Below are 19,980 nucleotides of genomic sequence, written 5' to 3'. Positions count from 1 at the left end.
GCATAAATTCTGATTGTAAATTTGATGCAATATATAGGAGCATATAATACAATATCAGAGGTGAAAAATTTGTTTTACTTTGATGTGGGATGTATCAATTTAACGATGATCAGTGAAGCATTAACAAGCATCTCTACCACAAAAGTATTAAGGGAAATTTATTTCCATGATTCTCAGCGCTGCTGAGTTCTCCATTTCAAGCGCAGCTCAGATATTAATTCCAACCTGCCCTTCTCCATCAGTCAGACGGACAGAAGTCGGGGGTGTGGGGGGGGGGGGGGGGGGGGGGGCGGGGGGCAAATAGAGATCATTTTTTTAAAATAAGGAAAAAAATATACTGTTATACTGTGCCATTCTTCCATGTCTCTTGGAACACTTGTTTAGAGCAGGTTTTGCTCTGTGTCTAGTTTCATATATAGCCTGCAGCAGTTGGGTCCAAAGGATAGCGGGGCTCAAATAACGAAAAAGTTCTAAGATATCTTTGTTATAAATGTACCATTTGCTTTTCGGATCCTTTTTTGAGTTACATCACCATTTTCTTCTTGTTTCCGCTTTGCACAATCTGAACAAGAAGTTCCTGCAACAAATCAAGGTATAAACACTAAGCAACTATTGCACAATTATCCCTAAGGAAAAGTTACAATATATAAGAGTTCTAGGTTATTGTTGACTATGCTGAAATTTTAAAAATGCGAGAATAAAGCTGAAGTTTCTCCTCTCTCCATATGATCCCATGCATTACACGCACATCTATAATTAATCCAAAGGCTATGGCAAAAATCACAGGAAAAAAGGCTTGAAAGTCAGTGACTTAAATAAATAGCATGCATTTAAAAAGAATAACACTAAACTTAAGAGGACAATTTCTTTCTTCCTCACTCCCTTCCCCCAAGGTGAGTACTCTTAATTCCTAGCTAAAGTTTGCTGTGTTGATACAATAAGGATTTTATCATGCAACCACTGTAGAATGCAAAAAATGCAAGCAATAATAATTATCTCCTTAAGAGTAGGATATAATTCACTGGAAATCACATTGAATGCCCACAACTTTTTCCTGACTCTTTCTCTCTGCAACCCCTTGCAAAAATATTACAGACCAATGCACTCTCTAATTATTTAGTCAAATTTAAAATAGAGCTCCATATCCTAGTTGCCAGATCAAACAACTCTACATTTGGTCCCAAAAGCAACTTATTTCTGGTTCTTCATTTTAAGTTATTTAAGAAAAGCCAGCTTCAATTTTAACTAGCTGTTTCATGACTGAAAATATAGGAATTTTCTGATTTTGTTATATGTGTATGGGACATTCAAATGCAAATAATCAGCTGGGTTATATGGAAAATTAGTCATTTCAGATGACATCTTGCATCTCAATTTCCTATCCATTTTCAGCAATCCCACCACCTTTTGTGAACCCCCACTTTCAATCCAAAGTCTTGCACTGCATATAAAATAAAATTTGTCTTTATTTGATCAATATTGCTACAGGGGGGCTCCTCTGAACTTGTCTCTCGTTCCTTCCAAAATGCAAATATATTTCCACATAGATCCTGTCTGCTCACCCCCTACTACAAACCCAGCATTGGGACTATATCTCACATAATCTGCTATTAAACTCACACTTTATCAGAACCTCAATAAAGAAAACTCCACACTTCTTCATTCTATCTTCAATGATTTAGAACACAAATCATAAAACAACAAACAATCCCATCATTACTTTTCGATCTATTTTTTTCAGCATTGGCCACGTCCTATGTTGTGGGAACAGCAACAGTACTGATTTATGATAAAACTACATTAAAATCTCTTCCTTACTTTGACAAGGAGGAAACAAACACCATATGGCAAATAACAATTGTAATGAAAGGTTTTCAACTTTCACTGCATGCAGGGTGTGTTCAACAAAAATGAATACAAATTATAAAAATACCTGGAAAAACTTAACAGGTCTGGCAGCATCTGCGGGGAAGAACACAGTTAACATTTTGAGTCCGAAAGTTCTGCTGAAGGGTCAAAGACAGAAGGGTCATTTGGACTCGAAACGTTAACTGTGTTCCTCTCCGCAGATGCTGCCAGACCTGCTGAGTTTTTCCAGGTATTTTTATTTTTGTTTTGGATTTCCAGCATCCACAGTTTTTTGCTTTTATATATATGAATACAAATTATATTCAACTTGGAATAATTAAATATTTTCCATTTATAATCTCATCCACACCAAGTTCCACATTTCACTGAGAGGACCTGTCGTCCCTCAATTCCATTTTAAATGCATAGCTGACCTGTAAATCTAGTATTATTTTAATAACTTTGGAGTTCATCATATTTAAGACAGAGATGAGGAGATTTTTTTTCGCTGCGGGTTGAGTGTCTTTGGAACTCTCTTCCTCAAAAGGCAGTGGAAGCAGAGTCTTTGAATATTTTTAGAGCTAGATAGATTCTTGATTAACAAGGGAGTGAAAGGTTATCAGGGGTAGGCAGGAATGTGGGGTTGAGGTTACAATCAGATCAGCCATGATCTTACTGAAGTGGGGGAGCAGGTTCGAGGGGCTGAGTAGCCTACTCTTGCTCCTAATTCTTATGTTCGTAGTTTTATGAAGATATCCAATTACCTCAGTATATCAAAGACGGTTAGCTTAAGATTACAAGGGTGGCAGAGACAAATGCAGTCGTCCCATTACATATTATCTTACCTAGTAATAGACTTGTACTATCTGCAGAAGAGCCATCTAAAAAAATAAAGCAGTGTTAATGAATAAATAAACCAGTTTTTGATGCAGGCATATCAAGCATTCCATACAACATTCAAGTAACTGCAGGGCAGAGGAAATATTATATTTTATTGTAACTACGGGAACAATGCATCAGATCATTCACTTAGAAGATTGATTTACCACATGCATTGGAAGACAGCAGATACTCAGTTCTACATCCTGAATCAGTCAGTCAGTACTGATTAAGTTAATTCTTAATGTCACAAATCTTTCTCATGACTCTCATGAGTCAGTTCTCATGACATCACAAAGCAAGAATAAACTGCATATTTTCCTTTCACAATTTTTCATTAAGAAATTTCTGAAAGACCAAAAGCAAAATTTTCAAATTTGAAGATAAACTAGTTTGTAAAAAAATTATACTTCTATTTATTGATGAATTGCACCCGTAATCACATTATAGGCAAGCTAACATTCCAACTTTGAAATTAAGTAAATGCTGGAAACACACAATACAAATAGAAAATTCCTGGAAATGCACAGGTCAATCTGGAGAACAGGTTGATCAATGCTGCAGGATGGGTCATTCTTCCAATTTGGGAAACAGTTCTTCTTGAATGATAACTGTATAGCTACACATTCTCTGATCATAATGATTCAGTTCTCTTAACCATACAGCTACCAATGCTTGGGTTCATGTGTTTGACCAGAACCAAAACTACAAATTTGTTCCACCCTTTAAGATAGCTCTTGAGAGCAAAACATTTGTTTAATGCAAGATGCACATTTTACTGAATCTCAATTAACAACATAAAATGTAATATGAGAAGGCTGCTGCATAATTCCAGTACTTTTAGCATCAGGTCAACACGAATACTTGGAAAACACCTGGCTTTTCCAATAAGGGGTGTAGTAGGATAGTGGTTGTGTTCCTAAAGTGGCCTTGATGAATTGTCCAGAGATGAAAGTCAAAATCCCACATTGTAGCTGAATCAATTAAATGAATCTGGAGTCAAAATAGTTTCATGGTCTCACCATTACTAATATCAGCTTGTTATAAAAACACACCCAGCTCATTAATTTCTTTAGGGAAGTGAACCTGCTGTACTCTAAACTTCCCTCTGAAATTGCCAAGCAAGCCATTTACTTGTTTTCAAGAAGGCAGCTCACTGTAACACCTTCGAGAGCAATTAAGGATAGGCAGTCAATGGTGGCCTTGCCAGCAACACTTGCGTCCCATGAACGAATGAATAAAAAGTGGTTAAGAGTTGTTTAAATACAATAGGCTTGATTTTCTCTTGCAAACTGCCCATTGTAGAGTAATTAATTGGACAGCCTGTACATAAAATCCAGCCATTGAGTTTAACCAACTTTAAAACCATCAAACAGTTAGATTGTCCTAAAAACCCATCAAGTTCACTAATATCCTTTAGAGATGGAAATCTGCCATCCTTGCTTGATCTAGTCTCCATGTGACTCCAGACTCACACCAATGCAGTTGACTCTTACCTGTCCTCTGAAATGGCCCAACAAGCCACACAGCTGTGTAGAAGCCTTACAAATAATTCTGAAAAGAGTGAAACCTGACGGACCACCCAGCACCAACCTCAGCACCAGAATCCACAAAAGCACACCCAGCACAGTTGATCCTGCAGAGTCCTCACTAACATTTAAGAACATGTGCCAACATTGAGAGAACTGTCCCACAGACTAGGCAAATAACAGCCCAACATAATCAGTGTCACAGGATTACACCTTTCAGCTAATGTCCAAACTCCATCATCACCATGATGGAGTTCTGTTCTGTCCTGTCCCACTATACTGCCAATTATGGTGGGTATAGAGTCAGCAGTGTGTGGCATCAGGCCAAACATGGGCAACGAAACCGCCTGGCAATTACTACCAACTGTTCTCCTTCAGCTGAGTCAGTACCCCTCTGTCTTGAACACCACTTGAAAGAGTCATTGAAGATGTATTCTGGGAAGGGGGCTTCAATATCTGTTATTCAAGAGTGGCTCAGTAGCACCACCACTGATCAATTTTGAAGGACATACTGCCAGACTGGGCTTGCAGCAAATGGTGAGAACACCAACATGAGGCAACAACCTACTTGACCTTATCCTCACCCATCTACCTGTTGCAGGTACATCTATCCATGACAGTATCTGTAGGACCACTGAACAGTTACTGTGATCCCCAGGGATACCAACAAACCAAAAGAACCAAATTTACTGAACGGCCCCAAAGAAAAAACAAATAAGACAAGATTTCACTTGTTATGACTTTCACATTTTCTAACAAAAATCAACATAAAGTAAACATGAATTAAGAGACAAATCACGGCCAATATATATTACAAATTACACTGTAAGTAGCAGATACAACAAAGATAGATTTTACAGATTTACTGGACAGTATGCCCGCTCAGCATGTATGGCACCCAAAGTCCTTTAAAGCTCTTAACTTCCTCAGAGAGAATTCCAGGCCTTTTTATTCAAAAATGTAAACACCGATTCTCATCTGACAGCAGCTTCTAATAAACCAGATCTCCATGAGTATGGCCTTCACCAAAATGATGCACTTCCCCAGAACCTCCTTACCTCTGCACAAGATAGTCTTGATAGCATGGATTCACCAACACTACCTTTTTCCGAATCCTCAGTGACAACTCTGTGCGCTGTACAGCCATATCTGGGCAGCCAATGACTTTAAGTAACTGAAATAGCTGCAGCAACCCAGGGACTTATCTATTGCCAGCTCCTGGATTCAGCCTTTTTGTCTTCTTCGGCTTGCCTATACTGCACTATTGGGGAACCCGAGTTAGGATAGCTGTCTTTTATCTGGTTTCAATCAGTTCCAGTTTCCCTAGAAATCTGAAGATTGAATTTCACCTTCAGTTAGGGTATGACTCATGTTATGATATGGCAAGTGTACCTGTCATGCTGACCAAATCCCAGAGGGAAACTTGGCCATGCGATCACAACACTTTCGCAACTTGTATTTATTACAAGAAGGTTTGTGCACTGAAGTCCGAAGTAACGAGTCCACTACTGCCTTTAGAGATTTTAAACACACCTTTTTCAGACAACAGTCCAAATAGATTCTTAGTCTATAAAACATCCAGCAATATTACCACAAGCACCCACTGTTGCTTTAAGGGAGGTATTTCACAGCTTCTTTCTCCCTTTCACTTGACAAGGGAACTGCAAAGGTTCTTAACAAAACTTTGGTTACTGGAACAGGGATGTCACCGAAGGTTCGGAAGAAGAAAACATTAAACATACACAAGATTACAGTTGCACAGTTACTTAGTCTTATAACAGCTTCCAAAATATTTCTACTTAACAGACTTCCAACTACACACCCCTTTCAGACAACAGTCCAAGTCGATTCTTAATCTATAAAACATCCAGCAATATTACCACAAACATCCACTGTTGCTCTAAGAGAGGTATTTCACAGCTTCTTTCTCCCTCTCACTCAACAAGGGAACTGCAAAGGTTTTTAACAAAACCTTGGTTACTGGAACAGCAAACTTCTCCAGGGTAGCTGGAGGCTTTTTCCCCCACAGTGCTCCTTTCAAGATTTCACACGGCCACACCCCATAACAGCTTTCCATCTTTCTTTAAATATATTTTCTCCCTTTTGATCTGTAAATCCCATTGTTTCACCCTTGATTTGGAAGTTACTGTTCCAAGAAAATAAAAATATTTCATGTTGTCATTATGGCCAACTTTCAGGAAAAATAAACTTAGTAACTTTTCCTTATTTATCTTGCCAGTTGTAATCATCTTATAATGTCCCTTTGCAAATCAAACTTATCTAAAAGTGAAAATTCCATTCACACTGTATCTGCTGAGACTTCATCCTAGCTTACCTATCTCCATTTCAAATGCCTATTTTATACATAACCCCGTTACATGATTCCAGCACTGCAGTCTGACTGTCTGCAGTTTAATTAAATGAGACACACACACAAACATACATATACACACAACACAGCCCCCACAAGCCTGCATTAAAGTATCCCACAGTGATATTAAGAAAAAATGATCTTTCTTTTAACAAGCTTTGAAACCACACTTACTCTCCATCCCACTTTGGAAAAAGAAAGCTTTACCATATTAAATTTATTTTGCAATAGTTTCAAAATATAGCAAGTTACTAACATCATAGACATTTTAACAAAAAGCTTTTTACATACTGTCCAGGTAACTTTTTTTGTCATATTCTACAATTATATATATCCAATTTATAGAATCATAAGCACTTTACCAATAACAAAACCAAGTAAATGTGCCGATTAGGGTTAGCAAGATTCACACATCATAGAATTATTACAACTCAAGGGCCTTCCTTCTCTCCTACAATCCTCCTTTAAACTCTTGATTGAGCATCAGCAATTACACTGTGCATGTGCATGTAAATAGTTATAACATCACGCTCCAACAAAACAGCTTGTGGTTCTTTATTCTCAACTTTTCCAGGAACACAAGTGAGTTGTGTGCTGCATAGACTAGTACTTCCCCCGACCGTTGGTTGTATGCGCCTCAAACTGTTGATAAGCCAGGACAAGATTTTCAAGTACTTTCTTTGATGCTTATTGAGCTTCCTAGAGAAGCAGCTAACTGGTCATTTTAGCATCATCATCTTGGAGCAGCACTGCTCCTATCCATACGTCACGATAGCCAAAAGCTACCTGAATGGCTTACTAAAATCTGGGGCTGTGAGAACTCTCTCATTTATCAAGACAGCCTTTAACTTTTCAAAAGCTGTCTAGCATGCCCCTGACCTTTCTAACTTCATGTTTTGCTTCAAAATATTTGTCAATGGGGTGACTACTGCACTGAAATTAGACAAATTTCTTGTAGAACCCACACCCAGAAATTAGAGCACTTCTATGTCTTGGGTATTGGAAAGTCCATTATTACCTGAACTTGATCCTCTCCCAGCAACACCTGACCATGACCCCACTATATGTCCTAGATAAGTGGCCTTGACAAGTTCATTCTTTGCCTGGTTTATGACAAGGTTAGCTTTGGTCAGCCTGTCAAACAGAGCTCTCAAGTGCCTGACATCATAACTCCAAAGTATCACTGTACACCAAAAGGTCATCAATGTACATGACACAAGTCTTTTCTTAGGCCATCTCATCGAGGAAGACATGCCTCCACTCTGTTTCAATGGGTTCTGAAATGGCTGATAAGTCCAGTGCGCAAACTGAAGGCTGCACATTTGGGGCAGGTGGTGCATGGAGGGTCAGGTAGATGAGTTGTTGGGAAAACTGTGCACTCCCTCTGACACCTTGACTTCACCTCTCCCTGTTCCCAACTAAGTTAATCGATGTGTTTGGTGCTTTGCCGAATGAACCTTCCCCATTTTGACTGATCACAAGTCAGGGACTCCTTTAAGCTGGCAAGGGTGTTCGACCTCTGAGAACATCCTTAAAGCATTTCTGTTATCCACATGGGAGTCTCCTGGCATGACAGAGTTCAAAGTAGAGTAGTCACTTTGGAATGACATGTCCTACCACCAGAGTTGGTATTAAGTGCTTAGCACCTCACTTGATGCTGGGTAAGTTGGCTTGGGAGAGGATGCTGCTGTTGGACCACTTTCTTGCCACCAGATGAGGAGGATCTTGTGATGGCACCATTGGGGGTCCTTCTCCAGTGCTTTGGAGGTGCCTGTCCAAGTCTCTGTAGCAAATAGGAGCAGTAAACCATGACCTTAGTCTTAGCTGCCATTAGAAATTTGTCACCATACTCCACCTACTATACAGTGATATACAAGCCTCACCAAGAGAACCACCATCAACCTCATCTCAGTGAAGAGAGTAAAACAAGGCTATGGCATCGCACCAGTCCCGTTCTCCATCTTCCTCGCTGCATTACTGCCCTTCATCTCCAGAAAATTACCCACAGCTACGGAGATAATTTACAGGCACTAAGCTGTTCAACCTACACCATTTTCAATCCAAAACCAAATTCAGTCCAACTTCAATCATTGAGCTCCAGTTTGCAGATGATGCTTGCATGTGTGTTCACTCAGAAACAGAGTTGCAGGTCATTGTCAACTCCTTCTCCAAACCATATGAGAAATTGGGCCTTTCAATAAATACATGGAAAACTAAGATTCTCCTCCAACCAGCTCCCAACACACAACACCTCCCCTCATCGATTAAGGTCAACAGTGAAATTCTGGAAAACGTGGGCCAATTTCCATACCATGGGAGCCTCTTGTTGACAAAGGCCGACTTAGATTACAAATCTCATCAGTGTCTCCAATGGGCCAGCTCAGCATTCGGCTAACTGAGGAAAAGAGCATTTGAGGGCCAGGATCTCAAACCCGAAACAAGGCAATTACTTAACCTGGCAAGCAGCTGATTAACTAATCTTTGAAAGTATAGCCAGTACCTTTTTCATACCAAAAGGCATGTCTTTACATTGGAACAAACCATCTGGGGTCATAGAAGGCAGAAATTTATTTGGCCTGCCAAAATCCTTTAAGCAAATCAGTCTTACTAACAAAGGCCAGGTTCCCCTATCTATCAATACAATCCTCATGTTTTGGAATCGGATATTAATTGGTCTCAGTTATCGCATTAACCTTTCAGTAATAAATGCAGACTCTTGGACAACCATCTATTTATTTTTATTCATTCATGGGGTGTTGGCTTTGCTGGCTGGGGCAACATTTATTGCCCATCCCTAGCTGTCCTTGAGAAGGTAGTGGTGAGTTGCCTTCTTGAACCGCTGCAGTCCATGTGGTGTAGGTATACCTACGTGCTGTTAGGAAGGGAGTTCCAGGATTTTGACCCAGCAACAGTGAAGGAACGGCAATATATTTCCATGTCAGGGTGGTGAGTGACTTGGAGGGGAACTTCCAGGAGGCGGTGTTCCCACCTATCTGCTGCCCTTGTCCTTCTAGATGGTTGTGGTCATGGGTTTGGAAGATGCTGTTGGAAGAACCTTGGTGAATTCCTGCAGTGCATCTCAGATGGTACACACCGCTGCTACCATGCGTCGGAGGTAGAGGGAGTGAATGTTTGTGGATGGAGTGCCAATCAAGCGGGCTGCTTTGTCCTGGATGGTGTCAAGCTTCTTGAGTGTTGTGGGAGCTGCACTCATCCAGGCAAGTGAGAAATATTCCATCACACTCCTGACTTGTGCCTTACAGATGATGGAGAGGCTCTGGGGTGTCAGGAGGTGAGTTACTCATCGCAGGATTCCTAGTCTATGACCTGCTTTTGTAGCCACAGTATTTATATGGCTAGCCCAGTTCAGTTTCTGACTTTTAGTTTTGATGCCAGTACGACAGGAAAAATTCAACTGCTTTGACTGGGTTCAATAATATAATTTTCTTACTCTAACTGAACCTCCTCCCTGACTTCAGCCAATTTGTTGGGATCAAGTCTGTAGAGGTTTTGTTTAATTGGTTTAGCTTCCCCTACATCAACTTCATGAACAGCCAGAGAGGGAAGACCTGGCCTATCCACGCATTCAGGCTTATAGTCCCTCAATAGACCAGCTATGTCTTACTCTTGTTGCTCAGGTAGATGGTGTAGCAACTCATACAAACCCTCCAACATCTCTGCGTTTGACAGTTTCACAACAGATTCCTCAAACTGAGAAACCTCAATCTCGGACTCATCATCTGATTCAGCATGTGCATCTAACATTCTCTACTACCTGTTGGCTGACTATGCTCATAGACATAGCACCTCTTCAGCATATTCACATGACATACATTAATTGACTCTTCCTTCTGTCTGGGATACTAACCACATAGTTCGCCTCACTGAGCTTCCTTTTGAAATAAGAGGGTCCACTAAACTTGGCTTTCAATGGTCCACCGGGCAAAGGCAACACAGATGACACCTTCTTGTAATGGTCCATGTGACCAAGGTGCCTGGGAGATAAACAATAGAAAAAAAGGCCAAAAAGTTAACTATAGGTGTGTTTGTGGCTCTAGTCTCAAGCAGGGTTTTAATTTTCAGATTTTAAAACAAGCTTGCTGCAGGAAACATTTTGTTCGAGTAGAGTTCAGGTGAAATTCTGCATGCTAGCTAAAAGAATTTAAATCTCTGGTTAAATGAAGGAGTCCTTTCAGTGAGTTGAACTTTGGAGATAGCCAAGCTAACAACAGGGGGCGTGGGAGTGGGTACGGTGAGAGGGGGCGGGCGAGGAGTGAGGGAAGCAAGCAGATGGCCCAAGAGATCTCAGCCCTTCTAAAATCTTTGAAACAGTACTCAGACCAAGAGGTTAATCTTTCAGTTCCTGATTATTATCTGACTTGAGTTTATTGGAAGTGTAAGTCAAATGGGTGAAGCAAAATTGCATTAAGAAGTTTGATTTAGACGATAAGTAACTGTGCTCATTCTTTTAACATTTTTAATGTGACTGACGATTGAAAATAGAGTGTAGCTGTCAGTGTTCATGTTCTTTGATTTCGGTGTAGTAAAATTCTTTTGCTTTAAACCTTGAACCTTTAGTAAATGCTCTTTTTTTTTTTTAGTAAATACTTGGATTTTTTGATTTTCCAAAAGAAGCATTATTGGTCTCTACTGGGACCATAATATTAGTTCCTGGTTCAAAACTATGTGCCTTAGCTGTGCTGTCCATTTGTGCTATTATCACCTGCTCAGAAGCCTCAAGATGGTCTCTAGCCACCGCAGAAGTTTTTGACAGCCTTTTTTGAAACTTTGACATATAATCTAGGAGAGTAGTTTCTTCCTTCTGTTCCAAATATCACAGTTCAAGTTTGTCTCGAGTCCACAATCTGTCTCTTCTTTCAGTGAATGTCATTGTTTTACAGAATGATGAAAGTGACAACTCTTGAAAGAATCAGATCTCAAACCTTTGGAGGCCAATCATCTGTATTCTTGAGATTTCTCCCTACTCTCTTATCTAGCCTACAAACATTAGATGTGGGATTTTTGGTATTAATGCAAACAATTTCAAGATCTTTGGTCTTCAAAGTTTATACATAAGATTAAGAAAATAAAGTGATTTTACAGTATGCGTGCCATTAGTAAATCGTCAAGACACACTTTTCAGACTTACAAGAGCTCATCCATATTTGGGCGTTAGCAGTGCTGCAGAATTTGCTCTCAAAACCCATCATTCTTGTGTCTGTGTCACTGCCCAAGACATGAACCAAATAACAGATGTTCCATTGCATTATATCTGTCTATTTTACTGTCTTCCCATACCTTAAGACTGATTTCAGCAGACTTGAAAAATCATGTTCCACAAAAATTCTAACAGCCATTTAGAGCCTCAAAAGATTTACAGCTTAAAGCAATACTCAATATGAAACAGAATTCCTACTATATGGGAACTCAAACAAGTAACAGATGACTTACCTGGGCTTCTGTGCCTGCAAATTTGTGCCACCAAATCATGGAAATACTGAGGCATACATTCAAATCGGTCTCCATAGGATACTATTTTAATCCCATGCAGCAGCATCTCTGCCTGCAACTTAAAGAATTGATCATGGCTATCCTTTCGCACCAGCATGAAGTGTTCCAGGTCCACTTTGTCCTGAACAGAATACAGAAATAGTGCCTGGAAGATCTGATCACGCAGAGTTTCTCCACAGCCCAAAAATACAAACGACTTGGTACGGTACAGGTCCTGAAATTCTTCCTATCAGGAAAAAAAATCCTAAACATATTAATTATTGCTACAGGGCCCTGCTTAAGAGTATGGTTCCCCTTAAGTATGTAAAACATAAATATCCTTGATAATGTAACGCCTGATCAGATTGTTCAAGACCAGAATAAAACTGTAAACACAATGCAAAAGTGTAGTGGCATGTCAATTTTTGGATGTTTGAAATGCTGACCTTCAAATTACATTGGAAGCATCACAGGCTATTTTCATTATTATTCTTATGCCATTTTGCTTTCTTGATTCTGTAGCAAATTTATCAGTTATCATTATCAATGCCTGGCTTTCAACCAGGCATTGGTTTCATCAGCTGACATGACTTTTGCTTCAGAAAAAATTGCTTCAAAAATATATTTTAGGAGGCAAACCAACTGAATGTTGCAGGAAACCCAAAAACTCCAGTAATGGAGTCTTGTTTTAGCACAACTCTAAAATTAGTAAGAAAAAAAGTTTTTTGGGAGTACCTTTCAAACTATTCAATTTTATTAAACAAGCTATGAAAATCAGATTCCCACAATGATCAATTTGATTGCCAGTACTTAATCTTGTCTTCCTCTCTGCTAGGTCATTTGGATGACTACACTAATGAGAAGTTATTTCAGACCTACCAGGCAGTCACTCTGGAGCCCTGGGAATCTCCAAAAGACATTTGCTTCTCAGGATTCTGTGGTTTTCAGGACAAGCAGCTAATTCAGGCAGTATAGATTAGAAGTTTACGGTAATAAATGGAGTCTAACCCGTAACCGTTTCCAAGAAGGGGAACTGATAGGAACAAATTCAGGTTCAGTATCAGCCATCATCACTATTTAAAGTTTTCTTTTCAGACTGGGTATTCTCTAAGATGTGATGTCACTGGTCATTCCTGACTGGACCTTCCATCCTTTATGATTTGGAATTTGCTCACAATCTGGTTAAACAACAGACCAAAAATCCCTTCCTTAACCTTATGTAGACTACTAAAATTTCACAGACTATTAAAATTTCACAAGTGCAACCAGGTAAATTATCCTCTTAACAGAATGTATACTGAAAAACAGTACTTTGAGATGAAGCACAGCTTCAGCCCATTAATTAGTTTATTTACATTAAAAAACATGAATGAATATATTTACTTCACTTCTTCAGGTTCTGAAATTAACAAGGATGTAACCTTTTCCCTTTAAATGGAAGCTCACCATTTGTCCAAGCCAAGCCTTTAGAGAATTTTAAAATACCAACAGCTTTTTACTTCTGTCTGCTGAATCCAAATGAGGCCACTGTGACTGGGTGGAGCATACAGAGTTAGATGGAGTTAGAAATTGAGAGAGAGAGAGAAAGAAAGACTGTCTGCCCTTACAACGGCATGGACAATGTACCTTTCTTATGAACACACAATTGGCTATTTCACTAATACTGAATGGACACATCTTCATTAATGACCCAAGAAGCTTATCAAGCAATATGGCCATTTAAGTTAACTATCTCTAGGCATCTTAGGAATGTGAAGTTGAAGTTAAAATTAGATCAACCATGATCTTATTGAATGGTAGAGCAGGCTCGAGGGGCTGAGTGGCCTACTCCTGCTCCTAATTCATTTGTCGCATGTTCTCATTGTTCACAGCTACAGCAGCTTGTGTAAGTAGGCAGCAATTTTGCCATAATGTCTAAGGTTAAGCTTCTATGACATTCCTCCAAAAAACATTGGGTGACATTTAATACCTTACATGCTGAGCTGAACAATACACTTCTAAGTTAAAAATTCAACTCGGGTCACAAGCAAAAATCCAATCCAATAAGGTCACATGCTGTATTTCATAGCATTAAAAATAAAAAACTGTGGAAAAAAAACTCCAGAGCAAATTTTGACTAAATTGGCTTGTAATCAGTAGTGGTTCTCTTAAGTGAAGTTGAACCTCCATTCACAAATTAGCAACCAGCCTGTCCCTATCAGAAAATCTCTCAGAAGACTGCTTTGAAGATGCTGTCCCTTTACAAAGCCCTAATCACAGGAGGTATTGCATGAACTATACTTCATCTTGCTGATCTCTACCTCGTGCTTAGATATCAAGGTATTAAAAAGTGAGAAAGCAATTTGCAAATCCTATTTCCCAAAGAAGCAACAAGAACAAATTAAATTATTTCATTTTCTGTAAGTATATTAATCACCTGCGCACTACAACAACAGATTCATTTTCACACAAGAACTGTGGAATTCAAGAAGAAAACTTAAGACATTAAGGTCAAAAAAACTCAGCTCCATAGCATCACTGGAGCTGGCAATGCAGAAGCAGGAGACCCTCAAACTGGCAGGTGCAGGGAGTCTGGCCCCATGCTTGGAAGAGTGCTACCGTGGATATGCCATGTATGTGCCAGAAGCATACAGAATGGGCTGATCATCATGTCAGACAGCCTCTCCGACTGATCTCACCAGGGTTCTGCAAACCTGAAGTGCTTTGGCTCAATTAAAGACCTCTCCTGATTACTCACAACTGTCTCCAGCATCCATCCCCAACTCCAATGAGCACGATTTAAACAGTCAACTGGCAGATGAGTGCTTTTGGCTTCCTTTTATCTTTGGAAGTACTGTAGAATGTTTTTGGAGTTTCTATAACTTGCTGGATTTGGAATGAAGTGCTGCTGCATTCTGTCAAAGAGATTAGAGTTTTTAGTGACCCATCCACATTTATGGGAACTGTAGTTGCAGTCCCTTCAGATCTGCAACGCAACAGGGGAACAGAGCAGATGCTGCACGGACACTATGCGTGAAGGAAGGAGGAGGAGGATCTTTTTGGAAGCCCATAAACAACAAAAGTCTTCAGGGAGCAGCTATCCTACCTCCGCCTAAACCAGGAACAATGCTGAAGGCATCTGCAATTCACCAAAGAGGTAGTCACAAAACTGCCACCTCCTTCAACAGGACATGCAGCCTCACAGCGGGGTGAGGAAACTACTGTCAGTGGCTGTCAAGGTCTTCTCTCTAACCAAAGAGTATCAAGAGGAGCAGGCACATGGCTTTGCCAGGGTAGCAGGACTCCCAATCTCTCAAAGAGCCAGCGGGATGCATGCATGTGTCTGTATGTGCCTCATACGTAAATTGGGATATGTACTGGAAACGCAAGGGATTCCACTCCAACAATGTGCAAATGGTGTGTGACTATGCCCAGTCCATGTTGATGAATACCTGCTATTTGGTTGCAGCCACGGCACCTTCATTCTGAGGCAGTTGACTGCTCCCTCTGTCCTCGGGTCACCGTGAAGAACCTGAGGCTGTCTATTTGGAGACAAGGGGTACTAACCTCTCTGACTACACAAGGACAACGGGCTACTAGAGCCATGTTGCCATCAGGAATGTGATGGAATAGATCATCAGCAATCTCTAACAATGGTTCCATTGCCTGGACCACTCTGGGACAGAGCCCTATAATACTCCCAAAGCGTATCTCCAAAGTTCATGGTGATCTGTTGTGTCCTCCACAATCTCACTAATATAAGCAGCAGCAATACCAAGACCACCTCAGGAGAGAAGGAGGCGGCAAGGTAAAAGCAGGAGGAGCAGGGAGAAGGCATCTTGAACCCTTTCACTCCGGATGGATGACCCATGAGCATCTGCAGAGATTCTGGCTCGCTTAAAATGTCATCCTTCCACCACCACTACTCCACAATTCTCCACCTTTCCAGCCATCTGATATGTCCATCACACCATTCTCCTGGTCAAAATCCTACAATAAAAGCCACCAAAGAAAAACATAGCTTAATCCAACAACACATCCAATAATACATACAAAATTAAACTATGCATCCCTTTGCATTCCCTTAGATGCCTTTAACTGGCTTGGTACTCTGACACAGTGCTGGTCAAGTGACCACAGCAAGGCCGGTGGGAGGCTTCTTTACTTTCACTGGGGAAGACTGCAATGTCCTTGCAGCCCTCAAGCATCTGTAGGCTTTGGAGGTCCAGCTTTGGACTTGCACCATTTCCTGGAGGATCAGGCAGTGTATAATCGCAGGGAACATAGCAGAGCATGGCAGATCCAGGCAGGATCTCCATCATTTAAATCTGCTGGAGGAGAGTCTGCTCCATATCATAGGGTGGCATCAGTCTGGGCTGGCTGGCAGAGATGCAGCAGCAAGGGGACTGGTGGAGTGGCAGCAGTAGGAGCATGAATACAGTCATCCTGCTCTGCACCATGGAGCCTCTGGCACTCCCCCAGGGTAGAGTCTCAGCATTCCTAGTAATCTGTCAGGATGACAGACTGCTGAGTGAGTCTGGATGTTCTGTTGAGCACTGAGATTCAAAATCATGATGGTAGCATTCTGAACTTGCAAGACAGCAGGAGATAACCTCATGCTGAGCTTCCACTGAAGCACTAAGAGACATTGGGTGGCTTCTTGCCTGTGTCACAACGGAGGTTGAACCCTCGGCCACCAGGCACTGCAACATAGGTGGGGCCCCAAGTGCCTGGGTGACCAACCCAGATTTTTCGGGGCTGTCCCGTGATTGAGGTGGTGGTCCCAAGTTGTTTGGTGCCGGGACACTGTTGGTCCCATATTTTCTAATCATCCCTTCGAGTACGGCACCTGACTCTCCACTTCCTGGCTTCTGGAGTTCCTTGCCACTCCTGTGCATTGCATTCTCCTCCTGGTGGATATTACCACCCCCATCGCCAAAGTGTCCCTTACTTTTTATCCCCCTAAGAGTTGGTCACCCTGCCAAGTGCTGTCATGGAGTTGGCCACCACTTCTACACTGGCAAGGTCTGCATGAAGCCCTGTGCCAAGTTGGAGCCAGAGTCCACCATGTTCCTTAACAGTAACAACAGGCTGTCACTAGCCAATACACTTAGCATCTTGGCAAGCATGCTCATCAATATTCCCTTGTAGGTTGCCCCATCAAAGTCCTCATTGAAATCCCCTGTAGCAAAACTGTTCTGCGACCTCACTCTCTAGGAAGTGGCAAACAAACTGCCCTAGACCCCTCGCCTGGCTGCAGCCCACTTATGCCCAGTGACTCACTACATGTTGATCTCAACTCTATGCTATCCTCAAAAATATGCAGTGCCAGCTTCTGAACTGGTGGTTGTGACTGTCCGCAGAGGTGTGTTACATCTGTCACCCTTCCTTATGAGGCTGCAGTGGCTGGCCAAACAGCAGATCTTGTGTGGTTGAAAGCATACGTGCAGAAAGGGAGGGTTGGAGGTGAGGAATGGGTTGGAGGGAAAGCAAGATGGTCACACCAACTTCAGCTTGCACTTCATGCCAGATAGCAGTGGGATTTGGGAACAGCCATCAATCAAAAGCAATCTGTTATTTTGAAGTAACCATTGCTGACATGATAAAACAGCCCTTGCCACAGCTGCCTCATGATGTGGGGCAGTCTCCTCCAGCAGGCAGAGGTAATGCAAACACTCTGCTCCAGTTCTGATCCCTGTGGTTATGTGCTTCCTTGTACTGCATGAGTGTGGAAAGATCACAGATCTAGACCATTAGTGTGTGGTCATTGAACTGCTTGTGGTACTGCTGCAAGGTCCTCAGGGCCAAACTCCAGGAATTGACTTGTTGGTCGCCAGGCCACCTCACCTCACGAGTATTCTTTGAGGGCCTCCTGGTCCCCTCTGGAAAATGGCCTCTCTCCTCCTGTCAACCTCAGAACGAAGGCCTCCAGCACCACATTAGAGATTCTACGATTCCTTTCTCATGCCTCCATTTGGCGCCCTCCTTCTTACAGCCACTTGCAATACAGGCAGTTGTTGTGTAAAGTGTTAATGTTAAATATCTAAATAGATAGTCTACATCATCAATGAAGTAAGATCATTTGACAGAGTATGCTGAGAGATAATTCTATGAAGAGCCTCATGTTAAGCCTCGTAGTGTACATAGTTTGTATAATGTTCAATAAAAGGTAAAGTTATCAGCAGCCTTGCCTCCAGCAATGTCTGCAAATCCTAACCATAAACCTCACCCAAGAACCATAACGATGACAACAAAACGTGCCAGTGGAAAACAAAACAAAAAAAAGCACCAAATAAAGAGTCCAGTGACTTGAAGCAACAGCAAGACAAACAACTGTGGGAAAAGGCCAGCGCAAGAAAATTGCCAACATAATTCCAAGAAACGCTACAGTTAAGAAAAGCCATGTAGAGAATCCTAACTTTACCAGAACGCTCTGACCACGTGCAAGGTACAGAACAAGCCGCAGAACTGACAAAGCAGGTTTCAGGACTGGCAGAGAAGACGAGCAAGGAACAGGTTAGTACCTTACTCTATGCCATGGGCAGTACAGCAGATGAAGTAATAGTCAGACAGGGCATAAACAAAGAGACGGCGCCAAACGATGAGGTTATCAAAGCCTTTAACACCTATTTTAGCCTCAAGAGGAACACCATTACACAAAGGGCAAAATTCAATTCCTTCATTACTGCCTTATATCAACTAGCTGAGGATTGCGAATATGGAGCCCTGAAAGATAAATTAATTCAGGATGGGATTGTTGTAGGAGAAGACTCTATCGGAATTTCTGCAGTCAAGAGAAGATTTGACCCTATAGAAGGTTGTGCGGTTAACAAGGCAGGCAGAAGTGAGAAAGTAAAATCAGATATTTATTTGAGGTGGTAAAGAGATGCGCATTTCATCAGATATACTGGCACATTATGACCCAGAACTGCCTTCAATAATCACTGGGGATGTATCAATGACTGGACTAGGTGCAGTACTCTTTCAAATCCAAAAATATGAAACACACAAACCAGCATACTATGCATCTCAACCATTGACTGAAATGGAACAAAGATATGCTATGAGTGAAAAAGAGGACACCCACATGCGTCTGTGAGAAGTTGGCAGAATGCATCTTAGGCCTACAGTTTACTATTGAAACAGTCCACAAGCCATTGGTTACCTTATTAAATGCCAAAGAACTGGCAAAGATATCACCAAGAGTCCAGAGATTTCAGTTGAGACTCATGAGATTCAATGTAACAACCAAATATGTCCAAAGAAAACAACAAACAACAGCAGACACATGATCACACATTCGTGTTGAAAAGCCTGAACAGGAGGATACAAATTTCACGGAAGATGTAGAGTCACATAACTCATTGACTACAAAATTCCTACCAGCAACACAGAGGCTGAATGAAATCTGAAAGGCACAAAAAGTAGGTGAAGAATATGCTAACACTAGGAAATATTGCAAAAATGGATGACCAGAACATGTTCCAAAGAATCTTACCCTGAAATAATACTTTGAGCAACAAAGACATCTCAGTGCTGTGGATGACTTGCTGATTTATGAGAGGTTGGTCATACCAACAGTCTTCAGACTCGAGATCCTTCAGAGAATACACCAGGGACACCTGGGCATTACAAAGCATTTTGCAGGAGCACAAAATTCCGTTGGTGGCCTGGGATCTCAAAATCATTTGAAAAAATAGTTTTGAGCTGCATCAACCAGGAACAAAGCAAACCACAAATGGTGTCCTCATTTCTTTACAGTGTGGGGGAATGTCTTGGAATTGATCTTTCCCAGCTGAAGGGGAAGACATTCCTCAGTGCTGTTGACTATTACTCCTGATGGATTGAGGCCAAATGTCTTCATGGTCTGACCTCAAAAGCAGT

General features: G+C 41.3%; 1 protein-coding gene across 7 annotated transcripts in view; it reads right to left on the bottom strand.

Annotated features, from left to right (window-relative positions):
- LOC121292921 (protein FAM118A-like) overlaps positions 1-19,980 on the bottom strand; it is a 77,597-nt gene that overhangs the window by 14,373 nt on the left and 43,244 nt on the right. For 6 of the 7 annotated variants that reach the window (XR_005946377.1, XM_041215417.1, XM_041215418.1 and 3 more), the window contains 3 exons: positions 12,079-12,364; positions 2,694-2,729; positions 497-577 (listed from right to left, as the gene is read on the bottom strand). Coding sequence is in view for 5 of the 7 variants with exons in the window: in XM_041215417.1 (XP_041071351.1) it covers positions 497-577; positions 2,694-2,729; positions 12,079-12,364 (403 nt within the window). In the remaining 2 variants the exon portion in view is untranslated. Of the gene's footprint in view, positions 1-496; positions 578-2,693; positions 2,730-10,495; positions 10,623-12,078; positions 12,365-19,980 lie in introns of those variants that run through there. The other variant, XR_005946378.1, reaches the window with a different exon arrangement.

This window comes from Carcharodon carcharias, chromosome 21, assembly GCF_017639515.1.
Source record: "Carcharodon carcharias isolate sCarCar2 chromosome 21, sCarCar2.pri, whole genome shotgun sequence".
Lineage (NCBI taxonomy): Eukaryota > Metazoa > Chordata > Chondrichthyes > Lamniformes > Lamnidae > Carcharodon > Carcharodon carcharias.
The sequence above is the reverse complement of the archived record's forward strand: the minus strand, read 5'-3'. Positions and strand labels throughout refer to the sequence as shown.